The sequence below is a fragment of the Aulonocara stuartgranti genome (assembly GCF_965226115.1).
Source record: "Aulonocara stuartgranti genome assembly, chromosome: 2".
Classification (NCBI taxonomy): domain Eukaryota; kingdom Metazoa; phylum Chordata; class Actinopteri; order Cichliformes; family Cichlidae; genus Aulonocara; species Aulonocara stuartgranti.
In genome coordinates, this window is record NC_138940.1 from 33,979,583 (window position 1) to 33,993,711 (window position 14,129).

General features: G+C 41.0%; 1 protein-coding gene across 8 annotated transcripts in view; it reads left to right on the forward strand.

Moving 5' to 3' along the window:
- The window catches only part of mid2 (midline 2), a 165,281-nt gene extending 152,363 nt beyond the window's left edge, over positions 1-12,918 (forward strand). For all 8 annotated transcript variants that reach the window (XM_082505666.1, XM_082505664.1, XM_082505667.1 and 5 more), the window contains 2 exons: positions 7,907-8,114; positions 8,456-12,918. In XM_082505666.1, the coding sequence (XP_082361792.1) occupies positions 7,907-8,114; positions 8,456-8,879 (632 nt within the window). In that variant the 3' untranslated portion in view covers positions 8,880-12,918. The remainder of the gene's footprint in view (positions 1-7,906; positions 8,115-8,455) is intronic.
- Positions 12,919-14,129: the final 1,211 nt, after the last annotated feature.

The following is a 14,129-nucleotide window of genomic DNA, read 5'->3' on the forward strand; positions in this document are numbered from 1 at the left end:
ACTGCAAAACCAGACATGATGTCACGGTGGCTGTGTCCATCTTTTATATACAGTCTAAAATTATTCCACACTGCAGGCCACTCACTATAGTCCTATGGAGCAGGCTGTCCCACTCATAACTTCTGATTTTGAAGTGCCGGTGCAGCTTGATTTCAACTATAAGTTGGAATTTCCTCAACTAAGGACATGAACAGCTTCTTTTGAACATGACAGGTTTTTTTTTAATTTTTTGTGAATATTTCTAGCTATTACATTCTCATCTCCACTGATATGTTGTCAGTTTAGCTATGATAGTGTGTTTTTACAATGACCAGACGCATTCACATTCCAGCTTTCTGGCTTAACATTTGGAGCTGTCCCACAGCGTGAAGCCTCCACTGTAATTTTCTAGAACAAAAGAAACTGTCTGACGGAGGAGCACCAACAATATAAACCCAGGCTTAAATATGTCTTCATTTAGCAGCTCTATTGTTTTAACTAAAGACTAGCCTCTATTTTGAGTGAGCATATTGTTTATGTCTAAACAAAACCCAATCTGAATGAATACTTGCCTTCCTGTAGGCAGCAACTTTGCTGACAGTCAAACACTGGACTGTTGACTTAACAATGTTTGTCATTCTATTGGTAAACTATTCTGGGCAGTCATATTGTGTGTGTACAAAGCAGGGAGCCAGCAAACCCCAGAGAGTTTGTGGGTGTGTGTATGTGTGTGTTCCTCAGATCCTAGACACAATATTAGGTAAGCAGCTAAAATCCCAGCTGAAAATATCACATGTCAAGGTGCCCCAGGGATACACATCCCTCCTCGTGTTAAAGGGCCTGCAATAATATTTACCCAGCATGCATCTCTGATGACAGGCCCCGAGCTACCACGCACTCCTTAAAGTAAACAGTCGGAGGTAGAGATGAGATGAAGAAACAGGAGGTAAATCGGAGCAGAGGTTGGAAAGCTATAGAGGAGGAGAAGAGGAAGCGTCCACATAGAATAGTGGCACATGGTGCATACTGGGATTTTAAAGCATTCCTGGTAGATAGTTGATCTTTTTTGCATGTCAGTGCTACTTCTAACTCCCCGTTTGTTCTGATCTGTCAAATAAATTAAAAACAATAGAGAGACAGTCTGTGCATGCACAAAAAGTAGCCCTGGAATATCTCCATGACTTTGATTTTAAATAGATTAACAGTAAAATTAAATAAAGCAGTTCAGTTCTTTTGATTTAGGTGGTGCCAATTTGCAACACTCGCCTCAGGGCAATTTATATCCTATAAAGACTCTATATTATTAAAAAGAAAGTCCCAACAATCAGACGCAGCACCAAATATTGAATTTCTCTCCAATTCCAACATTGTGTTTAACATACCTGTTATGTTTAGATCCGTATTCATTATGTATGCCCTTCTGGGAGGTATATGTCGAGTTCCACCTTCATTATGCAGCATGAGACAAAAAAAACCCAAAATGCTGTCATTAGTCATAAAGAACTGTTTCCAAGAACAAGACAAACAATAATCCTGCAACAACTCGTCTGGCCCCCACGGGGCCCTGAAGTAACACTGGCAGTGGGATTTACGATTCTGTTCTTTAATAATCTCAGAGAACAGAGTTTGCAAACCAAAACTCCAAATGTCTCCCAGTTTGTCTCTACCTGTCACTTTGACTTTTTTTTTTCTTTTTTGGAAAAGTTTTTGAAATTACTCTTTTTAGATGGGTGCCGTGTGTGCTTTCAATCAGGGGCATTCCAATTCAGAGGGTTTTAAAGCAACAGTGTTTAGGCTGCTTGTCAGGGGCAAATCAGTCTGAAAAGACATTTAAAAAGCAAAGTCTGACCTATTTAGCTGCCAGGCAACCTTTTAGAAGTCCCACAGCACCTTGAGTTGCTTGACAGTGAAAACAATAAATCACAGCTCCATAGGAAAACAAGCAATTGACACAGAATAGAACATCCCCCTAGCTGATCCAGTCTAGCATCAAACTCTGTAGTCCATCACTGTATGCACTGTCAAGAAATTTCATTATATGATGAAAAACAGCAAGAAAGTAGTTTTTTGGACAGATGTTAGCTGATTCCTCGATGCAATAGAGCTTCATTGTTTTCCATAAATGTAAGAATGAGCCACAGTGCCGCCCTCTTGGGAATGTTCCTTTATTAAGAAGTAGTTAAGAACTTTTAAGAAGTACTGATTGATGGCGCATTTATTTGCTTTGGTCTTCCCACATAGTGTTGCATCATTTCATCTTTCTTGTTGATATCCAAATATTCCATAGAGCTGAAGACAGCCAGGTCACTTCACTGCGTTATAAATAGCTTTGTTTTTATGAGCTGTCAGCGCTAGCACATAGCGTTTCTCATTAGCTGAACGTGAGGCAGCTCAGTTTTATCATAAACCACAATAAAAGATCTTATTATTATCCTGTTATTGTTATCTTGAAGGTTACCAAGCCAATTAAACATCAGCTTTAACTTTCAAAGCCTATGGTGCCATCGTACGCTACATCGTCCTTCAGTGACATCCCATTCTTAATCTGTCAAGTTTAATATGATGTCCACTCCTAAACCTCATGCCCATCTTTTGCTGCTATGACAACTTCGACTCTTCTTGGAAGGGTTTCCATGAGGTTTAGGAGTGTGCAGCGGCTGCTCAGTCATGGAAACCCATTTCATGGAACTCACTAATTTGAAGGCTACATGAACTTTGGACCTTTGTAGCAACTGACTCTGCAGAAATTTGGCAAACTCTATGTAGTATGTGCCACTTTGTTATACTATCAATAACAGCTGACTGTGGAATATTTAATAGTGAGGAAATTTTATGATAAGACTTGGCAGCATGCTATCACAGTACCACTCTGGAATTCACTGAGACCCTGAGTGCGACCCATTCTTTCACGAATGTTTGTAGAAACAGTCTGCATGCCTGGCTGTTTTGCAAGTGATTGGAACACCGGAATTCAGTGATTTACTTTTTGCAGTATAGTATATGACCATGTTTTGTCATTTGTATTTTTGAGGCTGGCAGAGTTTTTTCTTATAGTTGCTCGCTGAAATTCATTAATTCAGCTGGTGAAAATGCCAGCAGGTGGAGGGGGGCGATTGGGGTTGTGTTAAAATGCCAGACTGCAAACTGAATGTGAATGCTGGAAGCTAGAACGATCAGCATCTCACCAAGGAAAGCTTCATAATAAAACCATGCTTTCAAGTACCCTTTGATACATTTGCTATTTTTTTTCCTGCAGTGCAGCACATTTATGTGAATTGACACAACAAAAGAGGGAATACCGAGAGCGTGGCTTTGTTTTAGTGAATGATTACATTTCACACACACAAGCAAAAGCCCTGAGAAAGAATCTCGCTGGAAGAAGGGGGGGGGGGGGGGAGGCAGTCTTTCACATGCTTTTACTCTAACGAACCATCACAGACGCTTCCTTTCCAAAAATGGCTTCTTAATCACAGTGAAATTCTAAGCAGACCCAGAAGCCTTACTGAATATTATTTTTCTAGCACTGGTCTCTGAAGACTTTGCCTAGTTCGTTAAAGGGTGAAACTGCAGAAGATCAAGGACTGCTGTTTGTCTTTGCTTTTTCACTACACAAAGACTTTTCCAGTTTTTGGAGAAGTTTTGTAGAAAGAGCCAAAAATTGCCCAGGAAGGACTGAAAAGAGAGGATGTGACACATAAACACTCTCGATGCCAAGAAGTCATGCTGAGCACCTAATACCCATGCAGTGTTATTGGATGTCCCCGTCCGTGTTACATGGCTGCTGCATTTCTAATCTCACCAGTGTACCTCTGTATCTCAGACAGATGAAAGTAGTCAGCACAGCTGGATTCGACGCCACGTCACATATGAACGAGACAATTAGAAGAAAAACGGCACGCTGCCAGTTGGCAACTTCTAAACAAATGTAAAAACCTGTGGAAGGATACAAGGTTGCGTTATGCTGCTGCTGTGTTACGAGAGCTCGCTCGGTGTCCCTGATGCTGCTGTTTCTACTGGAGTAATTGTTTTAGTTATGTAGTAAAATGGATCTCCTTTATTATGGAGGCAACCCAATCTTTCCCTCAGCAAAAATGGAAGCCAGGAAAAAGAAGAAGTGTGGGTGAAATTGACTGAATTGAAATAAAGTCGATTACCCAGATGCTGCCCCACTGCAACTACTTCAGCAAAGACCCAGCAGAATGAAGTTGGAATGAAATTACTTTTTATAAATGCTCCCCCAACAGTTGTCTCTTTTATTTCTCTCCTCTCTTTTTTTCCTTGATACAATTTCATTTCTGTGTTTTACAAGGTTCCATTAAAGACTCGCAAGTACGTAACAATGCACAGCTCTGAGGCAGTCTAACGTAGAGCGATTATCTCTGCAGACACAGATATCGCTGAGTATTTCTGCAGAGGCTGAAGCACGCTAATCACAGTTACCGCTTGGATATTACATCTCTGAGATTTGCTGCTCCCCCATCTCGTCTTTATTGTTTTGGCTCTAGAATCTGACAGCAATATGCATATTTTTAGTCAAGAGTTTTATTTGTGTGGGGGCATGCCTGTGTGGTTTCTAAAGGTAGCTGATGTAAGAACTTTCTTTGAAGTAAACATTCACTTTCTTATTTTGAAACGGTCTTCTTCCTAATGTAGAACTCCACACATGACTTATTTACACCTTTAGGCCAGGAGTACAGCACTCCAGAAGAAATCAAATTTGGCATGTTCTCCAAGTGCTGCTAGCAAATACCAGCACACTCGCTGTGACTCTGGGTCTGTTCATTTCATGGCGGCTCTGCAACATGCTTCAACCGCTTCAGCGGCGCACTGAGTACTCAAATCTTTAACTTAAATAAAAGAAGAACTTTCACACAGTAGAACATTCCTCACTGCGTGTAGGTTTGTCCGACATTCAGCATTAAGTTAAAGTACTGATGTATGAATAGTAATGTAGAACGGCTTCATAAAATGAAAACGCTAAAGTACAAGTTGCTAAATTTCTATGTTCAGCACAGAAATGTATTGGGCTCATTTTCACCAGTGACAGACTTATGACTCATTCTGGGAGTAGACATGGCTTGCAGGTGCCTTAAAACAGGAAATGAAAACTTGGGCAGTGGTTACAAGTTGCAGGCGATTTTTTTTTTTTTTTTTTTTCAAATTTGTAACAGTTTAGTCTCTAAACCTTCCAGCTATTCGACATATTCATGGGTTATTTCAGTTGTACCGTCCATTTTGATAGTTTTATTTGCAGTGAGATCATGCCAAAAAACTCACAGTTTAGGTGCAAACTGATTATTTCAGGCTTTGTCCATTTACAAGAATCCCGCTGGCCCCGGTTCAAAACATTTCTTCTTGGCAATTTACTGAACGGCATGTCTGCTTCTTGGAGAGGCTCTAGTTGATGCCTTGTGTACGGGCCTGCTTGTCCTCTACCGTCACATGCGTCTCCCCTTCCTGAACCTCGGGCCCAGCCTGGGCTCTCAGGAGTCATCCCCTGGAAAGGCATGACAGAGCCCCAGTGTTTGGAAATGGCTGCGCTGGCAGCGATAAGCAGTTCAAAGAAGAGAGCGCATTAATGTAATTGGCTGCCAGCAGCGCATTGGCCTCGTCGTCTCATATCCACATGCGGTAACACACACTCACCACGCAGATTATTGGAGAGGGGAGTGTGTGAGAGTGGAGAGAGGATAGAGAGGATGAGAATGAAAGAATGGGGGGAAGAGAGATGAAGGCAAGGGCAGATAGAGAGAGGGGAGGCGGAGTCCGGGTCCTCATTGTGTCGCTCATTAAGCCATGGGAGGCTCAGGGAGGCTGAGAGATGAGATGAGAGGTGTCAGAGTTAAATGTCAGGTCTGGAAGGGATGTGGCTGACTTCCATGAAGCCTACGCACACACACATTGAGAGGTTGAGAGGGGATCCTCTGCTCAATCTTCAGTCTCATATTATCCCCTCAACTTCTCTTCTCCTTCTCGCTCCATAGCTCCTCTCTCTCTCTGCCACTCACCTAGTTTTGCCCTCCCAATTTTCCACCCATTACACCCAAATTACTGGTGCCATTGCAAACTGAATTGTTGCAGCCGGGTAGTAACATTTCCACTGAAAAGCCCCAACCGCTACCTATCGTGGTGGAAGTGAAGGCTATTTCCTTCAGCTAATTTCCAAGTCTGTGTGATTGGAGGCACAGAGGAAAATGCCGGGTGGCTTCCTCCACTGTTACGAAATGTTTTCACCAAAGGCTGTGAGAAGCTTTGAAGTTTAGACTCTCGCCCTTGTATCTCAAACATTCTCCTCTTGTGTCTCTCCCTGTGAGTTCTCTGCAAGCACTTCTCACCCCGCTTTCTATTTGTTTTCTGCTTTTGCTGCTCTGGGTTGAAATCTTCCTCTCGTTTTATTCTTATTTTTGGTTCTTTCTTCCTTTTATCTTGTGGCATCGCCGGCCTCTTTCACTTCACAAGCTTCAGTGGAAAAAAAACAATGGCAGACACACAATCAGAAACTAGCAGGTGAACATACAGAAGCATTAAAGAGCTGAAAGAGAGAATATTTTAGTAAGAGATGGTGGAGACCAAAAATGAGCTTGGGTGTGTTTTAGCCTGAAGTCCGGACTAAAAACACTGTCAGTTAAGCTTTGTGAGGAGTGCAGGTGTAAGCAACATGTAAGTCAATTTTGGAGGCACAGTTCTGGTTCGTCTCCTAGTTTATTTCTCAGTGGGACCTAAAACACGGAGGAACTAAAAAATAAAATAGTCAGCCATGATCACTTGATCATGATTGGATCCCTCACCTTGCAATATTTTCATATATTTCCAGTACACTGTGTACCTGAACCATTTTCAAACGTTGCAACATTCACCAGACTTGCACACTTTAACCACATATTACCAGCTCCATACAGCTAATCAGCTTAAGAAGCATGAGCATATAACTAACCATTACTCAATCATTACTTAATGGGCTGTATGAAGCCATTTCTCTGCAGTTATTTGCCTTCTTTATTTTCACACAGGATGTTTGCACCAACACTGAACATGTTCTTGATGAAAACAAAAACTGTTACACACAGATACACTGTGTATTTCGCCAAAAATCTTGGCTTCCACACCAGTAGCATGCCTGCAGTTGAGAACAGCAAAGATGAAGCAATCTCTTCATTCTCTGCCTTGGCTGTCACCTAATCCTCCTGATGTGTCTCTCATATAATAATCCCCCTCCTGTTTTGGTTCTGTTTATATCCACGCGCAGAGCTAATGCACTAAACAAACACACGTTCTAGTATGCCGTATCAATCGATAAGTTTGAGGTCAACATTGGTGGAATTATTACAAATCAAAAATACATTTCCCATAACACCCACAGCTCTACAACCAATAAATATATTCATTCATGAGAATAAAGTAAACAAAGCAATTTAAGTCAAACAACACCTGGACACTATTTTGAAAGCTGTAGTATAAAATGAGCATGTTATACCTAAAAATGTGCACAGTGAGCTTCTGTATTTGGGTTTTCATTACAGGAATAACTAACGCTGTATAATAATGTCACACTATTAAGCATTAATAAGGTATTTATAAGGTATTAGCAAGTGCTTAATTCTTAATTTATATAAGATTACTCCTCCTTTGTGTATCATTTATAAATACAGATATGTTTATCCATCTGTTACTGTTACACCATGTACAGCTGTCACTGCTAGTAATAATCATAGTCATAAATATAACCGTGATATATCTGTATTAAAAATGACATTAGAAATGAGCACTTAACCTACCCAGTTATAATATTTCAGCATTATCGAGGTAATAATTAAACATCTCAGGTCACATCTTTGTTTGTGTGCCATTCATGAAGATTTGGAATTTAATGATGACGGCATTTTTATTATTACATACAGTAACAGCACGTAATTATATCTCCTCCCAGGTCAACCTTTCAAGTTGGACCCAAAAACAGCCCACAAGAAGTTACGTCTGTCCAACGACTGCCTGACCATGGAGAAGGACGAGAGCTCGCTGAAGAAGAGCCACACCCCGGAGCGCTTCAGCGGAACAGGCTCCTATGGAGCTGCTGGTAATGTCTTTATTGACAGCGGGTGTCACTACTGGGAGGTGCTACTCGGAGCATCCACATGGTAAGAATTGCACGTACGCACAAGTGCATTATACAAGCCTGCAAGGAGGCTTGATAAACTGAAATATCTTTCTTTTGGGAGTTTAAATCTAGGCTGTTACGCAACCTCCCCCACACACACACAACAGACACACACCACACACAGTGTATACTCTTATCCTAATTATATTCTTTTCACTAATTGGCTGTGAAGTAGACCTTTTTCATGCACAAAAAACCCAAAGGGGCTACGTGTATCTTGTGTGTCCTCAGCATGAGGTAGCCTGACTGTGTAAGTAAAGTCATTAAGGAGGACACTTGCTTCAGATCAGTAATGTGTTCCAAAATGTGCTTTCCCTGCAGGTATGCCATCGGCGTGGCTTACAAATCAGCCCCAAAAAACGAATGGAGCGGCAAAAACTCATCCTCGTGGGTGTTCTCACGTTGCAACAGCAACTTTATGGTGCGGCACGATGGTAAGGAGATGCTGGTGGAGGCGAGTCTGCAGCTGAGGCGGCTGGGTGTCCTGCTGGACTACGACAACAATTCGCTGTCCTTTTACGATGCCATGAATTCCCAGCATATCCACACCTTTGAAATCTCCTTCCTCCTACCTGTTGTACCCACTTTCATGATCTGGAACAAGTCAGTCATGATTCTCTCAGGGCTACCTGTCCCCGATTTTGTCGATGGTGTGGCCTCGGATCTTCAAGAGCACCAACAGCAGCAAATGGGGATGTGCCGGCAAGACTCGCCATACTTGACCGGGATGAAGGCCTGCCACTGAGTGGTCGTGTGACTGTAAATGCGATTAAAACACTGACACGGTGGCTCATGTTAGCTAGTTACTTTCATATGGGTTTAAAAAGTTGCAAATATGCACAGCAGTCTGGAAAAATGTCAGTCCGGTTAGTTTGTAGCCATCCAATATTTTGCAAATCCATCATCAACGAATGGGAATGAGGTCTTTTGACTGCAGCCATCAGCATACGTAAAGTCCATCCGATGCCCTGCAGTCACTGACAGAGAAAGCTTTGGTGTCCTGTATTTTCAGGACCATTTAAGGTCTTCCTTTTTTCATCTGTGTTTCACCCCAGGCAGAAGACCAAAGTGAGAATCTTCATGTCAGCCATTTAAAGTTTGAAGGTGCAGCACATGAACAGTGAAACTACTTAACCTGTGGTAGATTATGAGAAAGACAGAAAAGGAAAAATATACAGAGAAAAATGAATAGAAAACCAATTGATGCTTTGACCACAGCAGTGCAAAGTGCCATCCACCGATCCATAATAGTTATCAAACAGGTGGATGGAAAGGCCATAGCAGATGCTTAGAATCACAATTTTTAGCTGTATCGAACCAGTAAGTGAGCCTCCTCATTCTCTGAGTATCAGGGGCACTGTTGTTCCCAAAAAAGCCGATCTTTTAATGTCTTGATTATAAATTACCCTTCTCTCTAAGGGGACAAGTAAACACAAACCTACCAGCAAATTACCCCACACATCATTTCAGAGCGTCTGGATCCCCCCCAGCGTTAGGGTCAAGCAGTCAGGATTTGTTTAGTTTATCGTCTGTCTTAGTAGTGTGAAAATTGATGCCACTTTCATGTCTGTTATTGCAGCGCAAGCAGCCGAGCTGGCCTTGTAGCATAAATTGTGGAAGCTCCAACTTTCAAGCTGCAGAACGTAACCTTCTGATCATAAGTGTCTAAAGTGTTTAAATTTGTCTTTTATTACAGATTTAACAAAAGTGTAACGTGTGAATGGGTAAGCTTTTGAAATGCTGCCAGCCTGGACTTTTTCTGTCCCCCAAAAAAGGAGCTTTTTTCCTTTGGGGAAGTTTGATTCCTACAAGGTTTACACTAGTACATACATTCTCTGGGAAACGTACAATACCAAGCTTTTATTCAGTCATTTTTTTGATTTTGATTTCTACATTAATAAAAACAAATAAAAAGCAAAATTATGAACAGATCTTTGCTGATCATATTTTAGCAAATATATCAAAGTATCTTACAGTTTCTCCAAATGTGTATGCAGACATCCAATTATAGACATTACAATCTCTAGCTTGGTAGAGTTTTGTATTTACTGCACAAAATGGAAAAATAATGCACACCAGTAACTGCAAATTCACTGTAAGAAGATTTGAGACTAGGAAAAAAACTACAAATTAAGACAGCGAGTTCAGTAGTATTTTTTTTCTTGGTTGTAAAAGTAACACAGAGCTTAACTGCATATTTTGAGTATAATGATGTATGCTTAAACACATGCCACGTTAGCATCATCTGCACTCCCAAAATGTGACACATTTACAGTGTGATCATACCGATGAAACAAAAACACTAAAACCTCCCGCATCAGTCCAGACACGAGAGTGGTATTCTTTTTCCCACACAGAGACTCTTGATTCTTAAAATGTCCCATTTTTTTTCAGTTTGTCTACTACAGCAGGCTGTACTGCAAGTATTTCCTTGCCGCTGTTCATGTGTTGTGTCCTTAATAGCTATGTGTGGTCACTGCTATAGTCCTTTCCTCGATCTTCCTCTTGGATTTGACCCGTCAGTCTTGTTTTGTATTGACAGGTCACAGCTTCCTTATTTCAGGAAGCGTTAGCGTCGCTCCCGGATTCTTTATTAACAAGATCCCAGGGGCCAGATTTGAATCGTGTGACTACTCGACTTGTATAATAAGAGGTTTATTGATAACTAGAGGGAAAAAAAAGTGTTATTTATGGAAAAAAAAAGTTTACTTTTATTATTAATCGCAACATATTCATGATGCACTTTTTAATTAACACTAACTCCCCTCTGTGAGTATTGAAAAAGATGGATGTGTGGCAGGGTTGTAATGGGGAGGGTAAGAGACAATAAGCACTGCTGCTGGTTGTGTTAACTCATCCTATTTTTCTGCTCATATTTTCAAAGTAATTTATGGTGGTTAGCGTGTAAAACATACTGCAGTAAAACCTCTTTTGGTCACTCGGAGAACTTTGCAATAAAGAAAGAAGTCACAGCTTTTGTTTACTGTGCTTTAAACACAACCAGCGACTTGTCCTCCCCATTGCATTTTTTCAATAGCATACAGTGAAACTACGTTTAGAAAAGGGATATGATTATGATGGTGTTTGTGGGATTTTTATTGTGATTATAATGAATAACTAATAGCTGTTTGTTGTTGACTTTTCACGGAAGGAGGTGGTTAACACTTAAACCTGCTGTCTGTCGCAATGTCATGGCATGATTGTGTTTTCCTCTGTAATTTGTTACCACACACACACACACCAACACACTCCACGTTCAGTTTAGGTTGGTCTTGTCGTGATAAATGCATGATACATTATAGGATCTCACAGTTCACCGGGTAATTTAAGTAACTCTTTCAAGCTCACCAATTAGGTTTTTTCCCTTTGGGTAGAGGCTCACCTGAACATTTTACAAGCAGACCTGACCTCGAAAATCTTTCTGTTCTTGATCACTATTGAAATAGCAGCTGAAGTTGGAAAAAATAGTTTTGCTTTCAGGTTCGGATTTAAAGGCCTAGCGTGGGTGACAGTTTCTCTCTGGTTTGATATTCAAGGAAGCAGGGCTGATTCAGACAATCAAATATGTATCATAGTTTTTGCCGATTTAAGAGGCCACGTAGCCAGAAAGTTGAGAGAAGCTGTGACAAAGTGACACTGGAGGTTGTGCTTAAAAAAAGATGCAGACTTTTACCCGATTTGACACGAGAAACCTTACGCCTCATTGCCAATTTCACTCCTTTTACTCATCACGGGGTATATAACTGTTGACTGTCTTGTAACATTTCTACTCTGACAGGCTATGATCTCCTTGACTTGAAAAAGCAGGCATACCCTGCAAACACACTGTTTTAAATCATTTGCTTGTGACCTTAAAGTTCCTTGATGAGTCAGTTCGGAACGGCAGTGAAAATCGGATCTGCATTATTCACCAAGGGAAACTGAACGGTCCATCAGTTATGAATATTTACTCGAGGTGTTGATTGATAGAGATGTTCCACATGTCAAAGATAACACAGCACACGAACAAAGCAGGGAGCTTACCGAACGTTTCCTGACTTCCAGATATCCATTCATCTTGCTGAATAATGTCGGTCGCAGCAGCCGAACAGTGTTGATTTGTGATCTGGACCGACAAGCTCAAGTCATCTGTGCAAGTGTGCTCGGCTTGGTCACTGCATGAATATGTGACCTTGCCGCAGGTTCATGCTGTAACTCTGTCCTTATCTTCGAGATAGGGTTTCCTGTCGAGTCAAACATATTCTCAATTTTTATTTTTATTTTTTACAATGGGGGGAAAAAAAACTTCGAAAGCATACAGAAAATGTTCATTGCCATGCATATCAGATCATCTGCAGTGCTCTTTTTTTGTGTCACAAGTCAATACAGTAAAATATATACGGTGAATGATTTTCAATAGCTACCCACTCCTTGTAGTGCAGTGTAATACCCTAGAGACAATGCAATAGATTCTCCTTTCTGCTTTTCTGTTTGTGTAACTTGGAAAATGGTTTTTGGTTTTGGTTTTTTACAACTCAAAAGAAAGGCACTCCTCTCCTTTTGACATTTGGACCTTAATTTAAAAAAAAAAGAGAGAAGAAAACTGAAACAGCACAAAAAGAGCAGTTTTGCCTTCCTGCAATGCTTCCTGTTTCCATAGATATAACAGATATACTTTTAGTCAGAGAGGAATGTAAATCATAGGGGGAAATATATATTATATAAAGTTGTATATTATACAAAATATATATGAACCAATGTTATTTATGTGAATTTAAGTCCAATTAAAAGTCTGATCCCAAAAACTGTTGGAGTCAAGAGTTTCTTTTTAGGTTTGCTATTCAAAAATGATGCAACTGCTAAATATAATTTCAAGTATTTACAGAAAAAACTGAGATCCAAGAGAGGAGTGAAGAAAAAAATTCCAGGGTTGGACAGGGCGATGCTCCTGTCCTAAAGTCTCAAACTGTTCTTTAATCATGTTGATGTTTTAACCAGGTTTACGACACTGGAAAGATTCATAATAAATCTCCCTTTAAGCAGCTTGTGAAACACAAACTGTTTGCCTCTCACAGGTCTTACAAACATGTACGGGAATTTAAACTACAACCCACAGCTTTCAAAGAGGCTGAGCCCTGGAACGGTACATGGGGCAGTAAGGTTGCCAGGCTGGCAGGTCATCCAGAGCTCAGGGTGGGGTTTGTAGGGCTATACCCTCTTAGCCCTCATCTGCCATCACTGGCACGAGTTACTCACTACAACTAGTACTGTAGTGCATTGGCCCCAGCACTGCCTGCGAGCATGGCACAAACACAAACACTGACCCTGAAAGGATGAACAGCCCGCTCATGTAATTTGCATTTAATTTGCTTTGAGGCAGCAGGAATGCTCTAACAGTGTAATAAGGGAACCAGGGGAATTTCAGCTGGCTGAACAATTCAAAATGTATACTAACATATAAGATGACAGCTGTGGGCCTGTGTGGAGTTTGCATGTTCTCCCCATGTCTGCGTGCGTTCTCTCCAGGTACTCTTGCTTCTTCCCACATCCAAAGACATGCCATTAGTGGGGTTAAGTTAAATTGTGATTATAAATTGGCCCTAGGTGTAAATGTGGGTGTGAATGGTTGACAACCTGTCAAGGGTGTACCCAACCTTTTGCCCTGTGACACCTGGGATAACCCCTGCAACCCTGAATTGGAAAAGAACAAGAGATTGGATGGATTGCCTTAAAATGCATCACACGAGCAGATACACCAGTGAGTTCATACCCATCTTTACGTTCTGGCTTCATTATAGTGTCATCTACTCACCAGGAAACTTGTAACTGTAGCCTGCACGCTTTGAGGCATGTGGACAAAATCTGCCCTTCGACTGATATACATATAAATACCAGTCAAAGTACACTCAAATGCTTTTGCAGTACCTCTGGTTATAGTATTCACACCAAAACTCTGCCCTTATAAAACACTCACAGACAAACTCACAAAGTGAAAACGAGACCAGACACTCTCTTG